This window comes from Scyliorhinus canicula, chromosome 6 (assembly GCF_902713615.1).
Source record: "Scyliorhinus canicula chromosome 6, sScyCan1.1, whole genome shotgun sequence".
Classification (NCBI taxonomy): Eukaryota; Metazoa; Chordata; class Chondrichthyes; order Carcharhiniformes; family Scyliorhinidae; genus Scyliorhinus; species Scyliorhinus canicula.
Window position 1 is genome coordinate 126,503,831 of NC_052151.1, and position 27,424 is coordinate 126,531,254.

General features: G+C 46.4%; 1 protein-coding gene across 14 annotated transcripts in view; it reads left to right on the top strand.

The window, feature by feature from the left end:
- dnmt3ab (DNA (cytosine-5-)-methyltransferase 3 alpha b) overlaps positions 1-27,424 on the top strand; it is a 709,318-nt gene that overhangs the window by 512,432 nt on the left and 169,462 nt on the right. For all 14 annotated transcript variants that reach the window (XR_005460997.1, XR_005460998.1, XM_038800092.1 and 11 more), the window contains 2 exons: positions 3,696-3,740; positions 3,831-3,910. Coding sequence is in view for 12 of the 14 variants with exons in the window: in XM_038800092.1 (XP_038656020.1) it covers positions 3,696-3,740; positions 3,831-3,910 (125 nt within the window). In the remaining 2 variants the exon portion in view is untranslated. The remainder of the gene's footprint in view (positions 1-3,695; positions 3,741-3,830; positions 3,911-27,424) is intronic.

Sequence of the window (27,424 nt, forward strand, 5' to 3'; positions counted from 1 at the left end):
ATCTTTTTAAAAATTGTGGCAGAATTTATTCTTTGCCTTCAGGGAGGGAGATCGAATGAGGAAAGTTGCCACGGGAGAGATTCGAGAGACATGTGGCAGATGAGGAGGCGGAGGAGCTGCATCAACTGTAGCAAGAGCAGAAAGGAGAGTATGCTGGAGCTGCACCAGGTGCTATCAGAGCACATGTGGAGAGGCAAGGTCGTGGAAGCGACCTTAGTCTTTCACCAAAGTTACAGTGAAGGAATGGGAGAATGCCTAAAGGAAATTTCCAGTGCCGATATCTGATTAATGAGCCTTCTCCAGTGACAGGGTGTTTGTATTGACACTTCCTGTCCCATTCATTCCCTTTCACTGTCCTTGAGCAGCTTGACTTGGAGATCTACATCATTCTGTTCCAGTGTCTCTCTCCTCTGCTTGCCTTAGCCCAACAACACTTCTACAGCTACATAGGCGAAACTCGGGATTCTCTGTGTTCCTGCAGGCCTCACAGGTACTACTGGTCTTTTTCCAATTCGTTTTCCTGGATACCATCGGAGTTAAACTTCTGCATGCCTTTAAATCTTCAGGACTTCATGTTTTCCAGTGGAAACACCATCAGTTACATTCCTTGTGCCTGGTGCTTTTTCTGATTATGTAAATTAGATGTCATCTCAGAATTTACACACATAAAATATGTAATTTACTTGACGGCTAGACATTCTGCCTTACTTGCAATTGGACTTAAGGGCAGTGGGAAATCTGGGCTTGAATATTTGTTTTTGTTACTTTCAGCAAAGAAAGCGGCAACGTGGCCCATCATGTAAGCACCGGCTCCCGAAAGAGCTACCTAGCGCGTCCCATTCCCCAGCCCTATCTCCTTAGCCCTCTAAATTAATCACTTTCAATATGTATCCAGCTGTCTTTTGAAACCTCCTATGGAATCCGTCTCCACCACCCTCCCAGGCAGCGTATTCCAAACCCCAACAACTCTCTGAGTAAAGGAGTTTCTCCTCATCTGACTCCTAGCTCTCTGATCATCTTGAAATTGTGACCCCGAGTCACTGACATACATCTAGTGGAAACAGAATATCCTCTTTACCATGTCAAAATTATTCAGGATTTTGAACACCTCAATAAGGTTACCTGTTAATCTCTGCTCCAAGGAGAACAAGCCCAATTTCTCCAAACTTCCCTTGTATCTAAAATTCCTCATTCCTGGTATCATTCTAGTAAATATTCTTTGCACTCTCTCGAGGGCTTTAACATCCTTCCTTAAATAAGGTGCCCAGAACTGAACACAGTGGTCTGACCAATGATTGGTAGAGGTGTAGCACCACTTCATAGAACATAGAACATTACAGCGCAGTACGGGCCCTTCGGCCCTCGATGTTGCACCGACCTGTGAAACCATCTGAAGCCTATCTGACCTACACTATTCCATTTTCATCCATGTGTCTATCCAGTGACCACTTAAATGCCCTTAAAGTTGGCGAGTCGTCTACTGTTGCAGGCAGGGCGTTCCATACCCCTACTACTCTATACTCTAAATCTTAATTTATAAACCCAAGGATCCTATAAGCTTTCTTACCAACTGTTTCAACTTGCCTGGCCACCTTCAGAGAATTATGCACTTGAACCCCAAGACCTCTCTGCTCCTGTACTCCCCTCAAAGTTGTACCATTGAGCCGATATTGTCTCCCCATGTTTCTTGTACCAAAATGCATTGCCTCACATTTTGCTGCATTGAAGTTAATCTGCCAGATGTCTGGCCATTTGGCCAACTTGTCAATGTCCCTCTGAAGTCGTTCAGCATCATCCTCACAATTCGCTATTCTCCCTAGCTTGGTATCATTTGCAAATTTAGAGATTTTGACCTCAACGCCCACTTCTAAATCATTTAGATAAATCATAAAAAGCAAGGGTCCCAACACTGAGCCCTGGGGAACACCACTTTGAACTCGTCTCCAGCCAGAGAAATGCCCTTCTATACCTACACTCTGTTTCCTATCTCTTAGCCAACTTCTAATCTATGCCAAGGACTCATCAATCCCAATCATTTTTAATTTGCTAACCAACCTGCCACATGGGTCTGTATCAAATGTTTGCTAAAAGTCCAAATATACAACATCCACGGCATTACCTTCATCCACTGCCTGTGTCACCTCGTCAAAGAACTCAATTAAATTTGTCAGACATGACCTGCCCTTGACAAAGCCATGTTGACTGTCTAGTATTAACTGATTTCTTTCTTAAGTGTATATTAATCTCATCCCATATTATGGCCTCCATCAGTTTTCCCACTATTGATGTCAATCTGACAGGTCTGTAGTTTCCTGAGTTATTTGTTGCCCCTTTCTTAAACAATGGCATTACATTTGCAATCCTCCAGACCCCCGAGACTAATCCTGTGTTCGGAGACACCTGAAAAGTTTTTGTCAAGAGCTCCGCAATATTCTCCCTTACCTTTCTCAGCAATCTAGAATGCATCCTATCCAGGGCAGGTGACCTCTACCTCGAGTGCTGCCAGCCTATTTACCACCTTTTCTTTATCTATCTCCATACAGTTCAATTGCTCAACACCCACATTTTGAATTGGGTCATTGTTACCATCTTCTAATTTGGCAAAGACAGAAGCAAAGTACTCAATTAGTACCACTGCCATACCCTCCGCTTCATTGAGCAGTTTACCCTGCTTGTCCCTTTTGGGCCCCATTCTATTCTTCGCTAATCTTTTACCATTAATATGTTTGAAGACCATTTTGCTATTTGATTTAGCAGAGCCTGCCATTCTTTCCTCATGCTTCCTCTTAACCTTCCTTATTCCATCCTTAGCCTTTCTCCTGCATTTGAGAAACTCTTCCTGATTTCTGTTGCTATTACTGTTCTGGCATGCATTATAAGACTTTTTTTACTTCCTTATTTTATCATCAATATCTTTAGTCATCCAGGGTATTCTAGCTTTGGATACCCTGTATTTATTTCTCATGTATATGTACCTAACATGTACTCTATTCATCTCTTTGAAAGTCTCCCATTTTTCATTAACTATTTTATCCACCAAAATGCATTTCCAATCAACCTGCTCCAGTTCAAATTTTAGACCCCTAAAATTTGCCCTTTTCCAGTCTGGGAATCTTAATCTGTGACTGACCTTTGTCCTTTTCCAACTTAATATTGAATCGTATTATATTATGATCGCTGTTTCCCAACGGCTCCCCCACTCCAAGGTTCTCCACCTGCCCTGCCTCATTTCCCAGGGTCAAGTTACCTAGCATAGTTTACTCTTTGGTAGCACTGGAAATGTACTGTTCCAGAAAATTCTCCTGCACACACTGCAGGAATTTGTTTCCTCAATGCCCCACAGACTACCCTTTTCCCAGTCTATCTTAGGGCAATTTGAAATCCCCAACTATTACAACCCTACTTGCCCTGCAGGTTTCCACAATCTGCCTATAAATGCTGTCTTCCACTTCCTCCCCACTATTTGGAGGTCTATAATAACTACCAAACAAGGTCACCGCTCCCTTCCTGTTTCTCACCTCCAACCATATAGATTCTAATTCAGGAACTGCATTTAATGCTGGTCATCCAGTAATTAGCAGCAAGGAAGTGAGTTTGTACATCGTTCAGGAGTGTATGAGCTCCAGCAATAATATTGAAAAAGAACAGCTGTAACATCAACCGTATGTTTCTCATAAATGCCTTTTGTTTTTCAGAGAGACTAGTCTATGATGTGAGGCAAAACAGCAGAAACATTGAAGGTAAATACATACAGATGTCATTAAGAAAAAACGTTATATATAAACATATGTTTAATGTAGGCTAATTATTGCTTTCTTCGCTGTTTACAGATATCTGTCTTGCTTGTGGAAGTCAAAATATTTCGCTTGAGCACCCTCTCTTCATTGGCGGCATGTGCCAAAGTTGCAAGGTAAGAGAATATCAAATATCAATGCATGATTTACTGCATTGCTGGTGATGATTTAGAGCTGCAGTACTGTAAGCAGTTTTTTGTCAACCTGGTGATAGCGTGACAAGGCAACCACCACGTTCGTGTTTCAACCCCATTTTACCAGGGCACTTAGGGCATGGGGCCAGCCGGTCTAAAAGGTGATGGGTCAGTGGAGCTACTGACACACCACCTAATTTTCCCCTTTTTTGTGATAGAGCTACCAGAGGCAATGATAAGATTGTTTGGGGGCTCTTCTTATCTCTGCTCAGGCACACTATGCACATTCCTGGGTGACTCTTGCAATAGATTCGGCAGTATTCCTGTTGTCAGTGGAACGGATCTTCAGCGAAATGTTGCAAAACTAATCCGTGAGATGTCTTTTTTAAATGGGCAGAAGAAGTTGAGTAAATTAGGGTTGATGCTAACTTTCAGCAGTGTCAGAAAATGAATGGTAGCAGGTCAGCTATCCATGATTAATTGAAACCAATGGACAGGAAGGTTGGGTGGGTTATATAGTGAGTGGTCAGTGTGCCTCTGCCCCACTTTCCACCACAGTTAAGTTAAATTCAGCTATGTTTCCTTCCCCTTTCACTTCAGCAACACACCAGAACAATCAGTGGGCAAAATATGTTCCTAAGTAAAGATAACCAGGATGGGAAAAATTGGTGGAAGAAGACTCTTTTCTTCAGAAAAGCCATGCTCAGTCAATTTATGAAGAATCCTTCCCTTCTATTTGGTTCTAAAGGTGACTGCTCTGTGTTGGGTTTAGCAAATGTGTATTGGTATATTGTGTCTGACTATTTATTTATTTATCTATCCAGCTACCCCTTGATCCAAACCTGCAAATTAACGTTGTCTCTACGGCACATTTAGTCTGGCACATTATATTCCTGTGTCATACCTGATATGAATATATGCAAATTTCTTGTCATTGATTGACGTACAGTTAACACATATAAAACTGCAACCAATCAGAATTGATAGGGTACAGGATGCAGGATGTAAAGACAAGGAAAGCAATTAATAAAAGCTACCGGTGAAGAGCCGTTAAACAATGATTGGATAATAGCCAGTCAGAAAACCTGATCAGTAAAAGGAACAAGAAAGTGAATAAGTAGAATAACTCCATATATTTGTAACATTCGTTTGGCTGTCATTTAGTTTTCGTTACTAAACTGAACATGTACTACTCGGAATAATGTTTGTAACAAGGGCATTATAGTAATTCAAAACGTTTGAAAAACATGGCTCGCAAATACTATTGATTTCTCCAACTCCACCAAGTGACATAAACAAAGTAGAAGCAACTCAGAGGAATTTCCTGGCCATTTTTAAAATTGCCTGCATGATACTTCCTTCTGTGTTTCCTTTGCGTATTTGTGTTAGATAACTGGGTCTTGCAAGTTGCTAGATCTTTCATTGTTAGCTGAAGATGACCACGCTAACAGACCTTTGCATTCAGCAATGTGTACAACTTCTGGTCTTTTTAATGATTGACAGCAAGACTGCGCATTCACAACGTGACAACATTTTCCGGGGCCAGATCCCCCCAAAGCAATAAATGAGTAGCTCTAGGGAATAATTTATTGGACAGCGAAAGTAATCAAAATTTGTGTTTTGCATAAAATATTTAAGAAAAGAAAAGGCATAAGTTCTTCAGTTTTCTCTTGCGATAACTTTGATTACGATATTCTCTTGTGCGCATACTACTTATATTAGACCTGTTTAAAGAAGTGTTCTTCAAACTTTTTTTCCGGGGACCCATTTTTACCAAGCGGCCAACCTTTGGGACCCAACCCGGCCGACCGGTGCAACCCATGCCAGCCGACCTTCGCGACCCATACCAGCCGACCTGCGCGACCCACCATTTTCTCTTACCTTGTTTGCTGCTGACAAAAATGGAGGAAATGGTTTTGGGTCCCTTTGGCCCTCGTACACGCTCCTCCAATGGAACCTGTTGGACGAAGGTGAAGTCTTCCGGTGTCAGAAAGTATGGAGTCTCCATCTGTCCATAGTTCTGCATTTTTCTCCTGTAAAATTTGATCAAATGAAACCCCCTCAAGCTCGTAAAAAAAATGAATAAAATAAATGAACAAAATAAAAATTCAATGAATAACATAAATGAATAAAACCCCCCGAACTTGTAAAACAAAAAGCTGTGACCGTTTAAAAAAACAAGCGGCCACACTGCGCATGCAGGCCCGATCATCGGCATGCATGAGCATAGTTTTGCGCATGAGTGCCGATGATCTGGCATGCATGCGCAGTGCGGTCGCATTTTATTTACATGTTCGCGGCCATTTTGAAGGCCGCTTGCAGTCAGCGTTATTAACAGCCTGCTGCTGCGGCTATTGCGCGCAGATTTGCGCGATCTGGAGAGCCACGACTGACGGCTCTGCGACCCTCCCGAAACCCCACCCACGGGTCGCGCCCCCGAGTTTGACAATGCCTGGTTTAAAGTATATTACATGTACAACAAATCACTGGCTTTGAAAGTAGACCAAGGCAGGCCAGCAGCACAGTTCAATTCCCGTACCAGCCTCCCCGAACAGGCACCGGAATGTGGTGACTAGGGGCTTTTCACAGTAACTTCATTTGAAGCCTCCTTGTGACAATAAGCAAACAGTAAACTATGCCACATTATAAAGAATTTTTATTTTTATTTTGCTATATACTGTGAATAGTAACAGCAGTAGTTTTTTCTTTGTTTCTACCGAGAACTGAAAATTATTGTTCACATAGGCAGATAGCTTTTGTAAGGACCTCACCATTATTCAAGTCTGTAGGAAGGCTAAATAGAAGTCCTAAAATTTACATGTTTTACCAAAGGGATTTGCTTAAGTTGCAAATATATTTAGTATCGACTTAAAGTTCAACTCAAATTTTATGTGTGTCTTGGCCTTCACTTAAAGTTCTAAAAGACACACCTTTTTAAAAATATTTTTATTTGTAACAAACAAAATTCAAAATATCAGCACGTTGCAAAATGTAATATTGGGAAAAACAGAACCAACCATGCAAAGCCCACCCAGGAGAGAAACACTTTTCCCTCAACAATGAGAACTACCTCCCCCCCCGACTTTCCCAGCTGTCACAGCTGATGGTGATGCATTCTTTAAAGTAGGAAATGAATGGCCGCCACCTCAGGTAGAACCCCTCGACTCGCCCAATCATGGTGTACTTGACCCTCTCGAATTGTAAAAATGCTATGTGGTCACCCAACCAGATTGAAGAATTTGCAACCCCAGCAGAATTTGCCTCCGGGCTATTAGCGAGGAAAAGGCGAGAAGATCCGCCTTCATCCCGGTCTGCAAACCCAGTGAGTCCGACACCTTGAAAATGGCCATCAAAGGACAAGGCGCCAGGCTGCTGACATAGTGTTAAAGAAGGAGACCCAAAAGCTTGCCACACTGGGACACAGGCAGAACATATGGATGTGATTAGCAGGTTCCAAAGGACACCGCTCACACCTGTCCTCCACTCCCAAAACAAAATCACTCATTCCCGCTTTAGATTGGTGAACCCTGTGTACTACCGTGTGCTCAATTAGACTGAGTCACGCACAGGAGGATGTGAAGTTCACCCTACGATGAGCTTCACACCACATGCCCCCATCTAAAATAGGCCCCAGTTCTCCCTCCCATTTTACCTGCACTTCATCTAGCGGGGCCACCTCTGTTGACACAATTTTCCCACATCTATTGGAAATTCTCCCCCCAACAGACCATGAAAGTGATGGGATGCTACTCAACAAAGAGGGTGGCAGAGCCAACGGAAATGTGGGAAAGCCTTCCAAACACAATCATGTGCGGTAATGGAACAAGTTTGCCCCTGAAAGTTGAAACCTCATCAATAATACCTCCAAACTAGCAAACTGTCCCTCCACAAATAGATCTCTAAAACTCCCAAGGTACACCCAATCCTCGCTCAAGACCTAAACTTTGTGTCTAAGCACGACGGAGCAAATAGATGGTTGCCACAGATTGCACGCAGCAATGACATGGAACCCAATTAATAATGCTGCCTAAATTGCTGCCATATTTTAAGAGTGGACGCCATCACCGGGTTTGAAGAGTACCTTCTCTATGTTGGCCGCCCAATGCTAAATGAGCAAGTTGTGTAACGCCAGTCGCCCCGACTGCCGGTCCCTCTGAAGGAATGCCCTATGGACTCTCGGGGTCTTGATTTGATTTGATTTGAATTATTGTCACATGTACCGAAGTACAGTGAAAAGTACACTGTACATACAAAGTAGACAAAAAGAATAATCAACAGAAAATATTGACAAATGGTACATTGACAAACAGTGATTGGTTACAGGGCGGAACAAGGTGCCAAACAAAGCAAATACATGAGCAAGAGCAGCATAGGGTTTTGTGAATAGTGTTCTTACTGGGAACAGATCAGTCTGAGGGTGAGTCGTTGAGGAGTCTTGTAGCTGTGGGGAAGAAGCTGTTCCTATGTCTGGATGTGCGGGTCTTCAGACTTCTGTATCTTCTGCCTGATGGAAGGGTCTGGAAGAGGGAAAAGCCTGGGTTTGAGGGGTCTCTGATAATGCTGTCTGCCTTCCTGAGGCAGCAGGAGGTGTATAAAGAATCAATGTGGGGGTGACAGGCTTGTGTAATGCGCTGGGCTGAGTTCAGCACACTCTGTCGTTTCTTGTGATTTGAACTGAGCAGTTGCCATACCAGGCTGTGATGCAGCCGGATAGGATGCTCTCTATCGCACATCTGTAGAAGTTTGTGAGAGTCGATGCAGACATGCCAAACTTCTTTAGCTGTGATAGGAAGTAAAGACGTTGTTGGGCTTTCTTGACTGTTACATCAACGTGAGTGGACCAGGACTGACTGTTGGTGATGGTGACCCCCAGGAATGTAAAGCTATCGACCATCTCCACTTCAGAACCATTGATGCAGATGGGAGTGTGTGTCGTGCTATGCTTCCTGAAGTCGGTGATCAGTTGCTTGGTCTTTTTGACATTTAGAGGAAGGTTGTTTTCGGTACACCATGCAACCAAGTGATTTATCTCCCTCCTGTAGTCTGATTCGTCTTTGTTTGAGATACGGCCCACCACAGTCGTATCATCTGCAAATTTATAGATTGAGCTGGAGTTAAATCTTGACACACAGTCATGTGTGTATAGGGAGTACAGTAGAGGACTGGGCACACATCCTTGCGGGGCCCCCGGTGTTGAGGATTATTGTGGAGGAGGTGTTGTTACCTATCCTGACAGATTGTGGTTGTGGTCTGTTGATGAGGAAGTCAAGGATCCAGCTGCACAGGGATCAAGTCAGCGGTTGCAGAGTTTGGTTATTAGTCTTGTCGGGATAATGATGTTGAAGGTGGAGCTGTAGTCGATGAACAGCAGTCTTACATAGGTGCCCTACCCACCCAAATAAAAGAGGCCACCTATGTAAGACTGCTGTTCATCGACTACAGCTCCACCTTCAACGCCATTAGTAAGAAAGGACATGGGAAGGAAAATCAGGAGACACTGAAAGATAAACAAAAACCTCGGGAGAATATTCATTTTGATATTCTGAATCCTGCCAGCCGAGGACAGAAGGAGGTTGTCTACTTTTGCAAGTCGGACCACACCCTGCTCATCAGACTAGTGTAGTTCAATTCATGGGGCGATAACCTGTCACGAGCCACCCGGATACCCAGATAACAAAGGCTACATTTTTTTTGGGAAATGTTTTAATTAAATTATTGGCATTTTATACAAAATTACAAAACACACAAACAAAGTCTCTTAACCAAGCACAAACCCGAAACAAATCCCCAACACAATCTTAAAATCCAAGAAACACAATAAAAAAGGGAAGAGAAACCCTTCTGCTTACACCCCCCCCCCCCCCCCCCCCAAATTAAAATGCTGACGGGGTATTGCCTCCATATATCTAGCGTAGACACCACTACTGGGTTCGTTGAGTACCTTGCCCGCTCCAACGGAAGTGGCGCTGTTACCAATGCCCCCATACTTGTCCCCCTACATGACCCCGACTCCATCTGAACCCAGAGAACCCCGGGTTCCCGCATCATCCCAATACCTTCTCCACATTGGCCGCCCAATAATAGTACAGTAAATTTGGTAGCTTTAGATCCCCTGCCTGTCTGTCTCTCTGGAGGACCCCTCAAATAAAGTCAGAAATAAGGCGCTCGACACTTCGGAAAAACAACTTGGGCAAGAACACCGGAGACACTAAAATAAAAATAAGGATCTCGCCAAGATGTTCATCTTAACCGATTGAAACCAACCCGCCAGCGATAATGGGAGTCTATCCCACCTCTACAAGTCTGACTTACGTCTACCCACCAGGCTCGAATAATTCAACCTCTGAAGCAGCGTCCAATCCCCCGTCACCTAGACCCCTATTTATCAAAAGCTAGTTCCTCCCCCCAACAATAATATTTCCAAGAGTCGGCCCAGGTCCCGAACATACAGCAGCAAATCATCTGCATATAACAACGCCCTCTGTTTCACCCAACCTCTAATGATCCATCCCTCAAAGCAATAGCCAAGGGCTCAATTGCCAACGCAAACAAGGGAGACATTGGACACCCCTGCCTCAAATCCCAATGCAATCGAAAAGACGCCAAGGTCATGGTGTTGGTGCAAATACTAGTGAACGGGGCTGCATAAAGCAACCGCACCCATGACACAAACCCAGGTCCAAACCCAAACTTCTCTAACACCACGAAAAGGATACCCCCACTCCACCTGGTCAAACACCTTCTCTGGTCCAATGATATAATTATCTCCTGTACCGGCCCGGCCATAGGGGTGAGCACCACATTCGGCAACCGCCGCATGTTCTTTTTTTTAAAATAATTTTTATTTCAACCGACGCATGTTCGACGACAACTTCTGCCCCTTCACAAACCCCATTGAGTCTTCCCCCATTACCTCCGAAAAGCAATACTCCAAACTTAATGCCAGTACCTTGGCCAATAACTTGGCATCTACATTTAACAGGAGATCAGGGATACAACCCACACTCTGTGGGGTCTTTATCCTTCATCAGGAGCAGTCAGAAAGATGCCTGGCCCAACGTCTCTGGGAGGGTGCCCCATGCCAAAGAGTCCCTAAGTATGCCCAGCAACAATGGACCCAGATGATCCAAAAACAACTTATAAAATTGCATTTGGAACGCATCCGGCCCTGGTGTCTTCCCTGCTTACATGTGCTTCAGCGCTGTCTGAATCTCCTTCTCGCTCAGTGGCGCCTCTAGCACCACCCACAATTCCTCCCCACATTGGGAAACTCCAAACCCCCAGAATCTCTGCCATTCCTTGTTCGTCCTCCGGTGGCTCCAACCTATACAACCTCTCATAGAATGGCCTAGACACTCCATCCACCTTATCCGGGGCTGAGACCAGCCTACCCTCCAAATCCCTAACCTGAACAATCTTCCTGGCAGCCTCCTGCCGCCTTAATTAGTGAGCCAAGAGATGGGTGGCCTTCTCCCCATACTTGTACACCACCCCTTTTGCCTGTCTCAATTGCTGAACCGCCCTAACTGTGGACAGCAGGTCAAACTGCTTTTGGCGTTTTTTCTTGCACGGCAAAAGCTCCAGGGTCTGGTGCCTCGTGTGCCTACAATCCACTCCTCCCTCGCCTTCACGTTCACATGTGCCTTAAATGCCATGATCTCTCCACTGATCACCACCTTCAGAGCCTCCCACAAAATCGAGGGCGAGACCTCCGGTTTATCATTATGTTCCACATTCTCCCGTATGACCCTCAAAATTCTCACAGAACCCCATGTCCGATAGCAGCTCTACATCTAACCGCCACCCCCTACGACGCTCCCAACCGACCTCCAAGACCAGATCCATCCAATGTGGGGCATGATCCAAAATAACCACGGCCGAGTACTCAGCCTTCTTCACCCCCGCGAGAAGAGTCTGACTCATAATAATATAATCAATCCTTACAACACCTTGCGTACCAAAGAAAAAACGAGAACTCCTTCTCCCCAGGGTACGTAAACCTCCATGGATCTGACTGCTAGCAAGGTGTTCTCTCCAGCGCGCCCCCCCCCCCCCGTTACTGCCCACACATGACGAAAGCAAAGGCCAACACCCCATCCCCCATAACCATCCTCCCTAATCCCTTGTCCAAATCCCAGCATCCTTACCATGCTTCTCTTTCCCTCCAATTACCATATCAGTCCCTCCACTCTATCATCCCCATGATCCTGGCCTCCAGAAAAAATCCCCCCTCTCAACCTCCAAGAAAAAGAAGAGCAAAGAATAACACACTATATTGCAATATTTACAGCCGATCCAATTTTCACATCCAGAACAAATCTCACCAACCCTCCTCAAATCCGTACAATTCCTTTGTCCCTGATGAAGGCCTCAGCCTGCTCCATTGTGTCAAAATAGTGATCCTTCAGGTCCAGTGCAACTCTCAGCCTCGCTGGATGCACCACCAAAACCATACAGTCTTATTGTACAGCATCGCCTTCGCCTTACTGAAGGCAACCTGCCGCTTCGACAATTTGGTACCAAGTCTGGTGGATGTGCATCGTGTGCCCATCCCAGTTGATGTTACAATTCCTCTTGACCCACTCCGGTTCCCACTCCTTCCTCTGGTAACTCTGAATTCAGATGGCCAATGCCCGCGGTGTCTCGTTCAGCCACGGCTTCTGCCACAGAGCCCAATGCACTTGGTCCAATCCCAAAGCAGATAACTCTTCAGCCCTTCCCAACAATCAAGAGAACATTTCTAAAAAATGCTCTGTTGATCTCAGGGCCCTCCTCATCCTCCGGCAAGCCCACCAATCTGAGGTTCATGCAACCCAACTTGTTCTCCAGATCTTCAAATTTGGCCTTCAGGCCCTATCCCTGTCCGTCATCTCCGCTTTCAACGAGGCAAGCTGACCCTAATGCCTCAACAAGGACTCTTCCACGCCCTTCAATGTCTCCCCTTGCTCCTTCACAGCATTGAACGTCTTGCCCAGCTGGTCCCGTATCAGGCCCAAAGCCTCCTCGATCGTGGCTTTGAACGACTCTTTAATCTCCTTCCCTTGTCACTCAAACTGACCATCATCTGCGTGCCAAACTTCTCCAACTCTGTGCCATCACTCCAGCCAACGTCTCTAACGTAATGGGTGTGACCACTTCCGCCATTGTTTTGTCCCCGAGATTCCTTTATCGGGCTACCAGTGGCCTTTTTCCTGTGGTGTTTTTGGTTGAGGCTTTTGACATTCCTCTGTCGTCTTTCCGTTCTCCACACCAAATACTGGGTTAGAACATAAAAACTTCAGAAAAAGAAGTCAGAAGGGATCAAAATACCAAGACGCACCTTTCGTGTGATCTGCTTTCACATGCCATCACCGGACGTCTCACAAAAGCTACCTCTGGCAAGACGAAAAGGTAATACCTCCAGATTAGTTCCCCCTCCCGAGAGTTTAACCATCAAATATTCACTTGTCTCCAGATTCAGTTAGTATCCCGAAAAGGAGCCAAAGCTCCTGAGTAGCTTGATTAATTCATCCATAGAGTGGTGGTGGCAGAGGACATCCCTACCTAATACCCCTACTCAATGAAAAATACCCCGAGCACTCAGCGTTTCTGCGTAAGCTGGCTGTAGTGGCACTATAAAGCAGCCAAACTCATGAAAATAACTTCTGCCCAAGAACAAACTTCCCCAGGGTCTCGAAGAGGTACTCCCACTCTACTCTGCCGAATGCCTTCTCCTCGTCCAAAGAATCAATCATTTCTGGTTCGGAAACCATAGAAGGGGAAAGGACAACATTCAATAACCGCTGCACGTTAGCCGATAATCGCCATCCTTTAATGAAGCCTGCCTGGTCGCCCGCAATCACCACCGGGATACATAGCTCCATACGCAGCTATCGGTTTGGTGTCAACATTCAGAAGATAAATGGGTTGAGGAGCAGCATACTGTGTGGGATTTTGTCTTTTTTCAAAATGAGAGATATAGAGGTCTGTGAGAGCTCCAAACTATTCTCCGGGGGCTCTGAGCTATAGAGGTTCCTGTAAAAAGACTTTGAAAGACTACATTGATTTTGTTCAGGGCGAAAACCAAATTGCCACCTGGGTTTTTAATTTGTATACTCTCTCGGGAATCCGCCTGCTGCCTCAGCTGGTGGGCCTTCTCTCCATACTCATAAAAAAACTCTCAAGCACCATAGCTGTCAAACCATCTTCCCAGTGGACAACAAATAAAACTTCATTTCCAGCTTCTTCCTATTCGCAAGCAACTCTGGGTAGGGTCAGACGAATATTGCCGATCTGACTCAAGAATCGCATCGGCTAACCACTGCAGCTCCACCCTCACCGTCCATCTATAAATGTGCTTTATAGGAGATTAACTCCCCCTTATGACCAGTTTAAGGGCTTCCCACAGTGTAGAGGGAGAGACAAGACAGAGTCATTCCTATTGAATCTTGTGTACTCCTCGAAGTTCCTGGAAAAAAACCCTTATCCAGCAACATCCAGCCTCCACAGCAGGTGCTGACTAGAGTCTGTTTCCAAGACCAAGTCCACAAAGTGTGGAGCACGGTCTGAGATTACCGAGGATTCTGCTCACCACACCCAGGGTAGGACGGATCAACCCATTTAGAAGAAGTCAGTCCTGGAATAGACTTTATGCACGTGGGAAAAGAATGAGAACTTCTTGTCCCCAGGTGCAAATGCCGCCACCTGTTCTATAGAGGGCAGGAGACCCTTCGCCACCCCCAAGAGAGCAAACGATTTAGGCCTGGATCGATCCAGCTTCGTATCCAATACACAGTTGGAGTCCCCTGCAAAGATCAGTTGGTGAGCATCCACATCATGAATGGAAGCCAACATTCTTTTATGACACAACGTCCCAATTAGATGCGTAGACATTTTCCAGTACCACCGACGTAACCGCCAAAGACCCACTGACCATCACGAATCTGCCATTGGAATCCGCTACGGTCCTCATGGCCCAAAAAAGAACACATTTAATAATAATCTTTATTGTCACAAGTAGGCTTACATTAACACTGCAGTGAAGTGTCTGTGAAAAGCTCCTAGTCGCCACACTCCAGCGCCTGTTCAAGTACACTGAGGGAGAATTCAGAATGTCCAATTCACCTAACAGCACGTCTGTCGGGACTTGTGGGAAGAAACCGGAGCAGCCGGAGGAAACCCACGCAGACATGGGGAGAACGTGCAGACACCACACAGGCATTGACCCAAGCCGGGAATCGAACCCGGGTCCCTGACGATGTAAAGAACGCTGTACCTCGGGCCCATCCATCAAAGCCCGAATGGAAAACTTGGCTCGCCCACCCCTTCTGCAGTCTGCTCTGATCCTTTACCCGCAAATGGATCTCCTGCAAAAACACCACATCAGCACTTTGATTCTTTAGGTGAGCAAAAACTCACAACCTTTCTACCTGGATGTTCATCCCCCTTACACTTCAGGTGGCCAGTCAAACTGGGGACCTCCCACCTACCCTCATCCCCGATTCAGCCATTTCAACCACTAGGGACTACCAAGTACCTACTCAAAAAACACAGGCCCAGGGCCCAGCCAAAATGACCACCAAACCCACCCACAGAATGAGACAAAGAGAACCTCATAATCACCATCAGCAAACCAACACACCCCCCACCCCTCCCCAGCTAACACCGCACCCAAAAACACATATTGATACATGATAAATAATCAAAACCCCCTCCCCCCAATCCCCAACTGCTCGCAGATGCTAAGCTTGTCAAATCACGTGAGACTGGTTCCACAGCTGCAGCTCCTCCACCTCCACCCCCCATCTCACTCCCCTTAACTAGCTGAATTTTAATACTAGCGTGGGCAGTCCTTCCCAGGATAGAGAAGAAAAAACACAACTTTATTGCCCTCCTTGAGGATAAAACAAATTTCCCCAAACCAATACTCCTACAAGACTGAGTTCTCAATAGGAGCAATAAAGTTCAAGTAGAATACAAGAAACACTTCTCATAGAAGTTAGCCCCCACCAATAAACAAACTACGAGAAGCATAAATCCCCCATCATCCCAAGAAAAACAGAGAAAGAGAAGAAAAAATGTCACCCTCAGAAAACAATAACTATATATAGATACCCCAATATTCCTCCCAACCCACAGCATTCCAAAGCATCATTAATTTGAACTGAGTCAATGCTTTTTTTTGGAAGTATTTTTATTTAGCAAATCGCTCAACAGTTCTACACTGCAAAGTAACTACAAACCACCCCTCCCGGCCGTTGGTGCACGTTGACCAAATTCCACCAATTGTAGAACCCGTCGCTAGCCCCTCTCAACGCAAACTTCACCTTCTCTGGAGTCAAAAGCCCCAGCAGGTCCCCATGCCTCGCTGAGGCACAGGGTGGAGATGCTGACCTCCACCCAACAGGACCCACCTGCAAGTAATCAGCGAGGCAAAAGCTTAAACATCTGCCTCCGAGCCCACCTGCAGCTCCAGCTGGTCTGACACACTGAATATGGTTTCTCGGGGACCGAGCTCCATATCCATGTGTAAGACCCCCTAGATTGTACTGAACACTGTCCTCCAAAACCTTTCCAGCTTCGGGCAGGATCAAAACATATGAACAGGTTTGCAGGACCCACATCGCTCACAGACATCCCCTACAACCTCAAACAGCCGGCTCATCATTGATTTTGTGAGGTTCACCCTGTACGCTACCTTCAGCTGTATCAGCGCCAGCCTCACGCACAAAATCAAGGTATTCACCCTCCGCAGCACCTTACACCACAATCCCACTTCCAGCATCCCCACCAGCTCCTCCTCCCACTTCACCTTCCATAGATATCCCATCCTCCTCCAGAATCCTCCAATAGATCGCCAAAATGGACCCCCCCCCCGGCTCCAACCTCCACTGACAGAACACTGACAACAACAAGGGGGCAGGCATTGTCAGGACGATAGAGAAAACCTTCATCGCGAAGTCCCACACCTGCATATACCTAAACCCTTCCCCCCACACCAACCCATACTTTTCACCTAACTCCTCCAAACTTACAAATCGCCCTCCCAGGAACAGATCCTTCATTTCCTTAGTCCCCCTCTCTTGCCATCCCCAAAACCTCGCATCCATCCTCCCCGGCACGAACCCATGATTCCCCCTGATCGGCATTCCCCGACCCGGCCTCCAGCTTAAAGTGCTGTCTAAACTGCCTCTAAATCTTCAACGTGGCTACCACCACCAAGCTCACCATATACTTCCCTGGGGCCATTGGGAGCCGCCCAATAATAATACAACAAATTTTGGAGGCCTAACCCCTGTTTGCCATCCCCTCTGCAGTACCACCTTCCTAATCCTGGCCAAGTCCATGTTTCTTAACGAAAGTGACCGCCTCCAATGTATCAAAGTGAATCATAAGTGACCCGCAGTCTCGCTGGGTACACCGCCCCGAACAAAATTCCTTGCTTGTGCAAGGAGGCCTTGGCCTTGTTAAACGCTCCTGCTTCCTCGCCAGCTCAGTTCCAACGTCCTGGTAGACCCACACGGGATTGTCCTCCCACTTCCAATCTCGATGTTCCTTGGCCCATTTCAGAACCTGCTCTTTTTCTTCGAGTTATGGAAGCGTACTACTACAGCACGTGGTGTGGAGAGAACATGGGCCCACCCTCCCCACGTGGCAGGGAGGGAACGTGGGCCCACCCTCCCACATCATTTTCCCAAACATTTGTGCAAAATATGTGGTTGGATTTGGGCCCTGCGGCAACCCCATGATTGGATTGGATTGGATTGGATTTGTTTATTGTCACGTTTACCGAGGTACAGTGAAAAGTATTTTCTGCGAGCAGCTCAACAGATCATTAAGTACTTGGGAAGAAAAGGGAATAAAAGAAAATGCATAATAGGGCAACACAAGGTATACAATGTAACTACATAGCGCCGACATTGGATGAAGCATACAGGGTGTAGAGTTAATGAGGTCAGTCCATAAGAGGGTCATTTAGGAGACTGGAGACAGTGGGGAAGAAGCTGTTTTCGAGTCCGTTTGTGCGTGTTCACAGACTTCTGTATATCCTGCCCGATGGAAGAAGTTGGAAGAGTGAGTAAGCCAGGTGGGAGGGGTCTTTGATTATGCTGCCCGCTTTCCCCAGGCAGTGGAAGGTGTAACTGGAGTCAATGGATGGGAGGCAGGTTTGTGTGATGGACTGGGCGGTGTTCACAACTCTCTGAAATTTCTTGCGGTCCTGGGTCGAGCAGTTGCCATACCAGGCTGTGATGTCCTGAGGTTCTGTCTGGTAGATCGGTTCTCGAGGTAATCAGCCATAACCTTCAGCCTCCAGTTCTCGTCAGCCACTACCGCTGTTTTGGCTGCCGGCGAGGCAAGCTGCTCACCATGCCTCATCAAGCGCTTCTTTCATACCTTCTAGTACCTCACCATGCTTTTTCACTGAATCAGCGGTGTTTTCTAGTTACACTCAGACAGGGCCCAGGGCTTCTTCAAATGACTTATGCAAGTTCTGTTCCATCCACCTCCGCTGTTGTTGAAATGGGCGTTGAATTCCTTGGCCAGCATGCTAGCCAGCTGCTACAATCAGGGAGGCCACCATTGTCACACAGCCTCCGCAGAGGAGCTGCGTGGCGCCTCCCGAATCGGTCGACGAGTTGCTCTTTGTGGATTGTTTTTTTTCCCCGTTTTCTTTTTTGCTGCATTGTAGCAGGTTAGGGATCCTGTTCAGTAAGAAACATTACTGTGCAAAAGTTTCCTGAATAAAACGGCAAAAAGGACTTTATATGCAGATTGTGATGGGAGCTGCCTTCTGCGCATCCTTACCTCATTTTACACCACCGGAAGTCCAAAAAGACACACCTTTAAAAAAAAAAAAATTTAGAGTCCCAATTATGTTTTTCCAATTATGGGGCAATTGAGCGTGGCCAATCCACCTAACCTGCACATCTTTGGGTTGTGGGGGTGAAACCCATGCAGACATGGGGAGAATGTGCAAACTCCACACGGACAATGACCCAGGGCCGGGATTCGAATTTGGGTCCTCAGCACCGCAGTCCCAGTGCTTTCCACTGCGCCACAAGCCACCTCTAAAAGACACATCTAAACAGCGGTTAAGAATAAAGAGTTGTATTCCCCAATGTGACGTGGAAAAATGTATGTAACTGCGATATCTATTTATAGACTTGAATAGGTATAAACAATACTGCTTATTTTCTTCCTTCTAACAACAAAACACATGTTTCGCTATCTCTGGGCAGACCCTTTCTCTCCCCTCCCCCAAACTCTTCATCTAAGATGTGCAACCCTGCACAACAATATAGTCTCTGAATCTTCATGAGAAATAACATGACTGTATGCACAAAATGTTGCATGCAGCTCATATTTTAGTACGATCAGTGTAGTACGATCAGTGTTAACATTTCTCCACGTCCTCCACTAGTCTTTCATTGGAAAATTCCTGAAGAAATTCCACATGAAGATTATTAATAATGAAGTAGGAGATACATCAGTACGTTCGCTGATGACACAAAAAATGCCGGTGTAGGAAATAGTGAAGAGGAAAGGTTTAGATTACAGGACGATACAGATAGGCTGGTTAGATGGGCAGAACAGTAGCAAATGGAATTTGACCATGAAAAGTGTGAGGTAATGCATTTTGGAAGGACGAACAAAGCAAGGTAATGTACAATAAATTGTAGGCCCCTAGGAAATACAGAGAACCAGAGGATCCTTGGTATTCATAGAAGCATAGAAATGTTATAGCCCTAAAGGAAGCCATTTGACCCATCTTATTCATGCCAGATAGAGGACATCCAGGTGCTCTTTCTAATCCTACCTTCCTGCACTCGGCCCATAGCCCTGTAGTTTACAGAACTTAAGGTGCAGATCCAGGTACTTTTCAAAAGATTTTAGGGTCTCAGCCTTCACCACCAACTCGGGCAGCGAATTTCAAACATCCACTACCCTCTGCGTAAAAATATTTTTCCTCATGTCCCCTCTTCACTTTCTGCCACTTATCTTGAATCAATTTTATTCTGTCCACCCTATATCTTCCCCTCATCATTTCTTACATCTCAATTAAGTCACCCCTCAGCCTTCTTTGTTCCAAGGGAGATAACCCCAAACTACCCAATCTCTCCTCACAGCAATACTTTTCTAGTTCTGGTGACATTCTTGTAAATCCCTTCTTCACTCTCTCCAGAGCAATTACATCCTTCCTGTAATGTGGCGACCAGAATTGCACACAATACTCCAGTTGTGGCCTTACAATTGTTTTATACAATTCCAACATTACATCTTTACTTTTATATTCTATATTTAATGGCCGCGCAACGAGGCCGTTAAAGCGCGTGCCCGTTGGCGATATCAGGATCCCTTTGTAGCGTGACGAGAAACCAGTCATCACCACTTAAGGCCAATCTCATGCAATTAACGGGAGTGACCCCATATCTGACAGCCTCCTGTGATATAATCGCCTTCCCAGCAGGTGGTCATGTGGGCGCTGATTACTACTCCTTTTTTAAAATGTGAAGCTGGTGGAAGGGCTGCCGTGGGGACTCGAGGAGGAGAGTAGCCACCCTCGCTTCCGGACAATGAGCTCGGGGGCACTGGGGTTGCTTCCACGGTGCTTAGAGGGAGGTGGGGGAGTCCTTGGGGGTGGTCCAGCCTCGGTCGCCGTGGGCTGCCATTGGATGGGGAGGTGCAGGGGCAGCGGTGGTGATCGCCCATGGTCTCAGATGGGCCTGGGCAAGGGGTTAGTGATGGGTGTCTCAGTGCCCATGGGTCTGCCATGGCACCCCCTGGATTGTGTTCCCATTCCAGGGGCATCCCCTACCCACCAGCCCCACCAACCACCCATAGCTCCCACTGACCGCAGAGGCCTCTGGCTGTGCGGCAGGTCTATTGCTAATTGGGAGCACTTCACACCTCCCAAATGGATCCCATGGGTAGGCGTGCCATGTAGCGTGTGGGAGTTATTACATCCCAATCAGACCGTGATGCTTGGACACTATGTCTAAACACTGCAGGAAGCAACACTTAGACGCAGCAGCCAACATCAGCTCCGGGTAAACCTGGTCCAGAGTCTCAGCACCTGACTGGGATCCAACTGGGTCCTGAGATCCAGCAGACCTCCGACTGCTGCCTCGCCTGGGCAATCCTGCCTCCACCTGATGTACATCAGCAACTAGGGTGCTCACCAGAATGTGCCCCAGAAGCCTGTCCACTACTGTTGCCCACCGAGGTGTGTCTCTGCACTTGTGGAGCGTGAGGATGATAGCTGTACCACGAATACGTGGCGTTTACATCGGTGACAGATCTATCTTCGGCCACCCCACAACCTCCAGCGTCTGTTCCTCGTAGGGGGTGAGGGCTCTGATATCCGGAACCCTGTCACCCATCTGTGGCCCTCTCCCGTCTGCTGTGGCCAACTTCTCCAGTGGGGACAGAAAGGGGGCATTGTGTGTGTCATTCATCGTGGGGGTGTGGGTACTGGGGCATTGGGGCACATGCGGTGGAGGGGGGTGAAGGTGGGGTTGCGAGGGCGGCACTGCTGAACATGGGTGAGCCGGGGCACAGAATAGTGTTTGGCAGGGGTGGTGCCAGGTGCGTCACGGGGGCAGGGGGGCCCGGCGGAGGTTATTGATCTTCTTATGTCAATGGGTGCGGTCCTCCGGGTGACGCTTCCCGAGCTGACAGCCGCTGCTACTTCCTCACAGGTGGCACTGGCTACCCTGTGGCTGACCAATCCAAGATTCTCAGGAGAACAGGGCAACAATACCGCGTCCAACAAGCTGCCCAGGTCCGCATCCCCAAATCGTGGGACTGGTGTCCTCGGTGGCATGGCTGCGAGTTGTGGGGGGGTTGGCTGTGTTGGCATATCCCATGGGCTTTCACTTTTTTAACCAATCTGACATGTAGGACCCTGTCAATTACCTTGCTAAAATCCATCTATACAACATCCACTGCTCTATCTTCATCAATCCTTCTTGTCATTTCTTCAAAGATGTCAATCAAATTTATGAAGCAAAATCTTCCTTTAACAAATCCATGCTGAATAGCCCTCACTAGTTCATGCCTGCTATGTGACAGTTAATCCTATCTCTCAGGATTGATTCTAGTAATTTGCCCACCACTGACATAAGACTAACTGGCCTATAATTGTTTGGCATTTCCTTCGATCCCTTTTTAAACAGTGGAACCGCATTTGCAATTCTCCAGTCCTCCAGTCCATCCTGGGGACGGGATTCTCTCAGCCCAGGCCGGGCCGGAGAATCGCCGGGCTGGGCGCAAATCGCGGGATGCCACCCCAACGCCAGTCTGCCGATTCTCCGGAGAGCGGAGAATTGGCGCCGGCGCGGCACCTATCCCGCCTCCTGTGTCTAGTGAGGAAATTCGTCTTCAGAGCATCTGCTATTTCCTCACTGACCTTCTGTAGCCGCGGAAACAATCCACCTGGCGACTTATCAACTTTCAAGTATTCCAACCCTTCGAGTACTTCCTCTCTTTATATTTATCCCATCTAATATCTCACAATATCTCTGGACTGCTATATCTGCATATCCATAGATCCCTGAAGACAGCAAGGGAGATAAGGTGAATTAAGAAGACATATGAAATACTTGCCTTTATCAGCCGAGTCAAAGAATATAAGAGCAGAGAGGTTGTGATAGAGCTGTATAAAACCCTGGTTAGGCAACAACTGGAATATTGTGTGCAGTTCTGGTTACCACAGATTATTGGAAGGAAGTTATTGCACTGGACAGGGTGTGTTTATTCGAGCAGAGAAGGCTGATTATGAGAGGCATCGATGAGGTGGATAGGAAGGAACTTTCCCCTTAGAGGAGGGATCAATTACCAGGTGCATAGATTTCAGATAAAGGCCAGGAGGGTTAGAGGGGATTTGAGAAAAGATGTTTTCATTCAGAAGGTGGATGGAGTCAGAAACTCACTGTCTGAAAGTGGCAGAGGCGGAAACCCTCACAATATTTCCAAAATATTTAGATGAGCACTTGAAATGCCATAGCAGACAAAGCTAGACTGGGTAGATTCAGAAAGAATGTTCCCAATGGTGGGGTGAGTCCAGAACTAGGGGTCATAGTTTGAGGATAAAGGGTAAACCTTTTGAGGTGAAGAGAAATCTTTTCACTCAGAGAGTGGTGAAACTGTGGAAATCACTATCACAGAAAGTAGTTGAGACCAAAACATTGTGTCATTTCAAGAAGGAATTAGAAAAAGCTCTTGGGGCTAAAGAGATCAAGGGATAGGGAGGTGGGGTGGGGGGGGGGGGGGGGCGGGATTCGGGTATTGAACTTGATGCTCAGCCATGATCATAATGAATGGTGGAGCAGGCTCAAAGGGCCGAATAGCCTCCTCCTCCTTCTATTTTCAATGTTTCTGTGTTCCAGACCAAGTGCTGGTTGTATTACAGCAGATAGGTGCTTGATGGCTGTCCCAGGCGTGATGGGCCGAAGGGCTTCATTCCATGGTGTAAAACTCTTAACTCTTTCTATGGCTCTAAGACATAGGTACATAAAGAAGTCTTGCCTCCTGAAGACTTCACTTATAGTCCTAATTTAAAACTTTGCTACAAATGTAAACTAAACTTTAAAAAGTGTCAAGGACTTGAGGCCAGATTCAATTGATTGGTAGCTGAAATTTACAAACATATTCTGTGGCGTGATTCAGCGACCCCGTTGCTCCTGATGCAGATCCGGATGCAACAGGTGAATCGTGGGCGAGACCCAAATAAGGCTCCGCGCCAGGCCCATCGCGAGTCACCCGACCCATTCCGCCCGGCGTGGGGATTCACCAGCCACGCCTGGGAGATCAAACCAGGGCGCCATTTATTAATGGTCCACACAAACCCAAACCAGGCATAGAAATACAGGGGCCGGGGCCTCCCAGGCCATTGGAGATCCCCGGGTTGTCGGGGACAGGGTAGGGTAGCCCCAGGCATCTTGGCACTGCCAACCTGGCATCCTGGAAGTGCCACCCAAGCACCCAGGCAGTGCTAAGGTGCCCAGGTGCCATGTTGCCATTGCCATGGGTCGGGCCGGGCCGGGGGTGGGGGGAGAGCGTGAGGGAGGGGTTGGACCAAGTAGAAAAACGGAGGGAGGTGTTCCCAGGGACCGCCCCAAGGTTGGGGGTGAGGGCGGACCAAATAGTTTCAGGGAAGGGAAGATCGAGGCTGCCAACAAAATGGCGGCCTGACCCGTGAAGTGCCTTTCTCGCTGTCAAAATGCGGCCTCTGCGGGGATAAACTCCTTGAGGCCAAAAAAAGGGCAAAGTGCCGCTAGATATCAGGATGTTTCTCGCCGCTGCGAAACACCGTGCTAAATGTGCCGTTCAGGGGACTTTAACTTCAGTGTCCCAAATCGTGCCCTATAGCTTTCACCTCTTAATAATTAAATCTGACTTCAGACTGTGTTTATTTAAGAACAGTTAAATTATCTCACCAGAGTTTCTGCTTCTGTTATAATTGATTATCTGGGAGCAATAAAGTTAATTCAATAACATAAAAGCTTTGAAGAAGAGTCATACGCACTCAAAGCATTAACTCTGTTTCTCTCTCCACAGATGCTGCCAGACCTGCTGAGTCTGCATTACAGCATTTTCTGTCTTTTAGTTTAAATTAACTCAATATTGCCCTAGTTTCGCAAAGTATTTCTTTCCTCAAGTTTTCACCCTGCATATTTAATTATCACCAAATCTAAAATTCTGCTGTGGTCCAGCATAATAATAATAATCATTATTCGTGTCACAAGTAGGCTTACATTAACACTGCAATGAAACAATCCCACAGAATTTTAGAAATATACATTTTAATTTGCTTTAAAAATATCCCACAGTACATTTAAGAGCGGTAATTTGGTGCAATTTGATTAATACAGCAGGAAAAAAAACATTTTTAAAAATCAGCATTTTAATCGATGTAGGGTGAGTAACTGGATTTTAAATAACTGGAAATAACTTTACAAAAGCTATACAAGACCATTTACTAGTTATATTTGTGTCAGTGTCTAAGTAAATTTAAGGAAAAAATGTACTCAAATGATTTTAAAATGTGCCTATTAGAGTCCGGGCACCTAACAGATGTTAGTTTAATTTTCAGAGACTTCTGTCCTGTGCATTAACAATTCCCTTCTGCTGGCAACGCATCAGCAAAATGCGCTCATATACGGAGCGGTTATTGCATCAACATCATGGCTCATGTGTCAACATTCTTGTATTATGGTACAATTTCCACCATGATAGAAGCATGGATCATGTGTTAAATTTGGCTCAGCAGATATGGAAAGCAATCGAGGAACTGAAAAAGGATATAATTGCGTTAGGAGCAGTGCAATGCCCCCATGGGGGAGGGCATCCCGCCTACGAGGACTATCTGCCAGTCTGCTCTCACCCGTGACCTCTCTGCTCTCACCTGTGGCACCCGGAGTGGTGGCTTACTCCTGGGTCTGCACCCAGGCCAGCAAAGAAGTCAGATGACCAGCAAATTCGGGAGAGTTTCCAGCAATGCAGAAGAGGCGGTCCTGGAGGAAGGGCATTCAAGGGGTGGAGTGGAGACCAGAGTGGACAGGCCGGGGGAAAGTGGCAATTGGGAGGGCTGGGGGTTTGGTGGGCACAGCATGGGTGGGGGAAGGGGGTCTCCAATTAAAAAAGGCAGCCCGTGAATTAGTCCCCCCCCCCCCCCCCCCCCCCCTTTCAGGCCAAGGCTTCCCACCTGTGAGCATCCACCTCCTTCGGCCAAAGATTGTAGTTAGGTGGGAAGTGACTCTTAAGTAGTCATTAATTGAGGTCAGAACAATCAGGGGTGGTTTAGCACAGTGGGCTAAATAGCTGACTTGTAATGCAGAACAAGGCCAGCAGCGTGGGTTCAATTCCCATACCAGCCTCCCCGAATAGGCCCCGGAATATGGCGACTAGGGGCTTTTCACAGGAACTTCATTGAAGCCTACTTGTGACAATACGCGATTATTATTATTATTATCATGAATGGAAGATAGGCAATGGGAAAGCAACCTGGGGCAGCATGGTAGCATTGTGGATAGCACAATCGCTTCACAGCTCCATGGTCTCAGGTTCGATTCCAGCTTGGGTCACTGTCTGCACATCCTCCCCGTGTGTGCGTGGGCTTCCTCCGGGTGCTCCGGTTTCCTCCCACAGTCCAAAGATGTGCAGGTTAGGTGGATTGGCCATGATAAATTGCCCTTAGTGTCCAAAATGGCCCTTACTGTTAGGTGGGGTTACTGGGTTATGGGGATAGGGTAGAGGTGTTGACCTTGGGTAGGGTGCTCTTTCCAAGAGCCGGTGCAGACTCGATGGGCCGAATGGCCTCCTTCTGCACTGTAAATTCTATGATCTATGAACCCAGTGCAGAGGACTGTAAAATTCAGTGCATGGATAGTTGTGGACACTGGACGAACAGCCCTCAAAAGAGTGGGTCTGCATTATCGTTGGTTATCTGGAGAATATTTCAGGTTCCATTTGCCAGATTTATTCATTTTACAATATTTCTGCACCTGAAATCAACAACAATCGAGAAAGGAAACTGCTCAAAAGATATGCCAATGGATCCCCTATTGATGAAGTATTTTAAATGGATGTATACAATTAATGTAAAAAAATGCGACTTCCAGGAAATATTTGTTTATCTATTGAGAGTCCATGCTTTCTCTGGTAAGCCTTGCCTTCCAGAAGTGCATGTTGGAATTTTAGTCAAATGCCATTTACAGATGTCCGACTGTAATACTCAAATAATCAGTGGTGTCATGGGCCTGCATTTCCCAATTGCATACAACTGCATGTAGGGTAGACATGCAAGATTGGCCTATAATATGTGTGCAGCGATCTCTATCCTCATCCGAATTAAGATCCTGCTGCTTATAAGTCATAGAGTCAAACAAGTGGGGGCAAGGGGCCCGCCACAGGACCAGAAATTCCCACCCAAAGTCAGTAGACCTTTAGCTGGTCCATCAAGTATTCCCTCCTGCCCGCAGCAATTCTCAAGGCAGGTGGGACCAGAAAATCATACCTAGGTTTTTTTTAAAAACAGAACCATCATTTGATTTGAATCACAATACAAAATATCACATCAAAGTCTGACAGCATTTATGTTCAGATTTTGAATACATTATGTAACTTCTGGAAATTGGAAAAGTTCTGTAATGCATGACAACAATTAGACAATACTGGTCAATTTAAGGGTGAACTTACCCTTGCAAGACAGATCCCTGTGATGAATAACTGCATTAAAATCACATGTACATTACAAAAACAACATCTAATCTGGACATTTGAAGGTATCAAAACATTTTACGCTTATCTGTCAGAATGTTCTCAACTCTTAAGTTGGCATCCCTTCGTGGTCACAATCTCTCAAGGAGCCTCTTTTTAGTCCTTCCAAAACTTTGTACCACCATATGAAAATGGCATTCAGAAGGAAAGAATATTTTTTTGTGGTCCACAAAACAGAGAGATGTCCGTGTGGATTTTGTGCACCTTTCCGAATCGCAAAAAGGCCATGTGAAAATG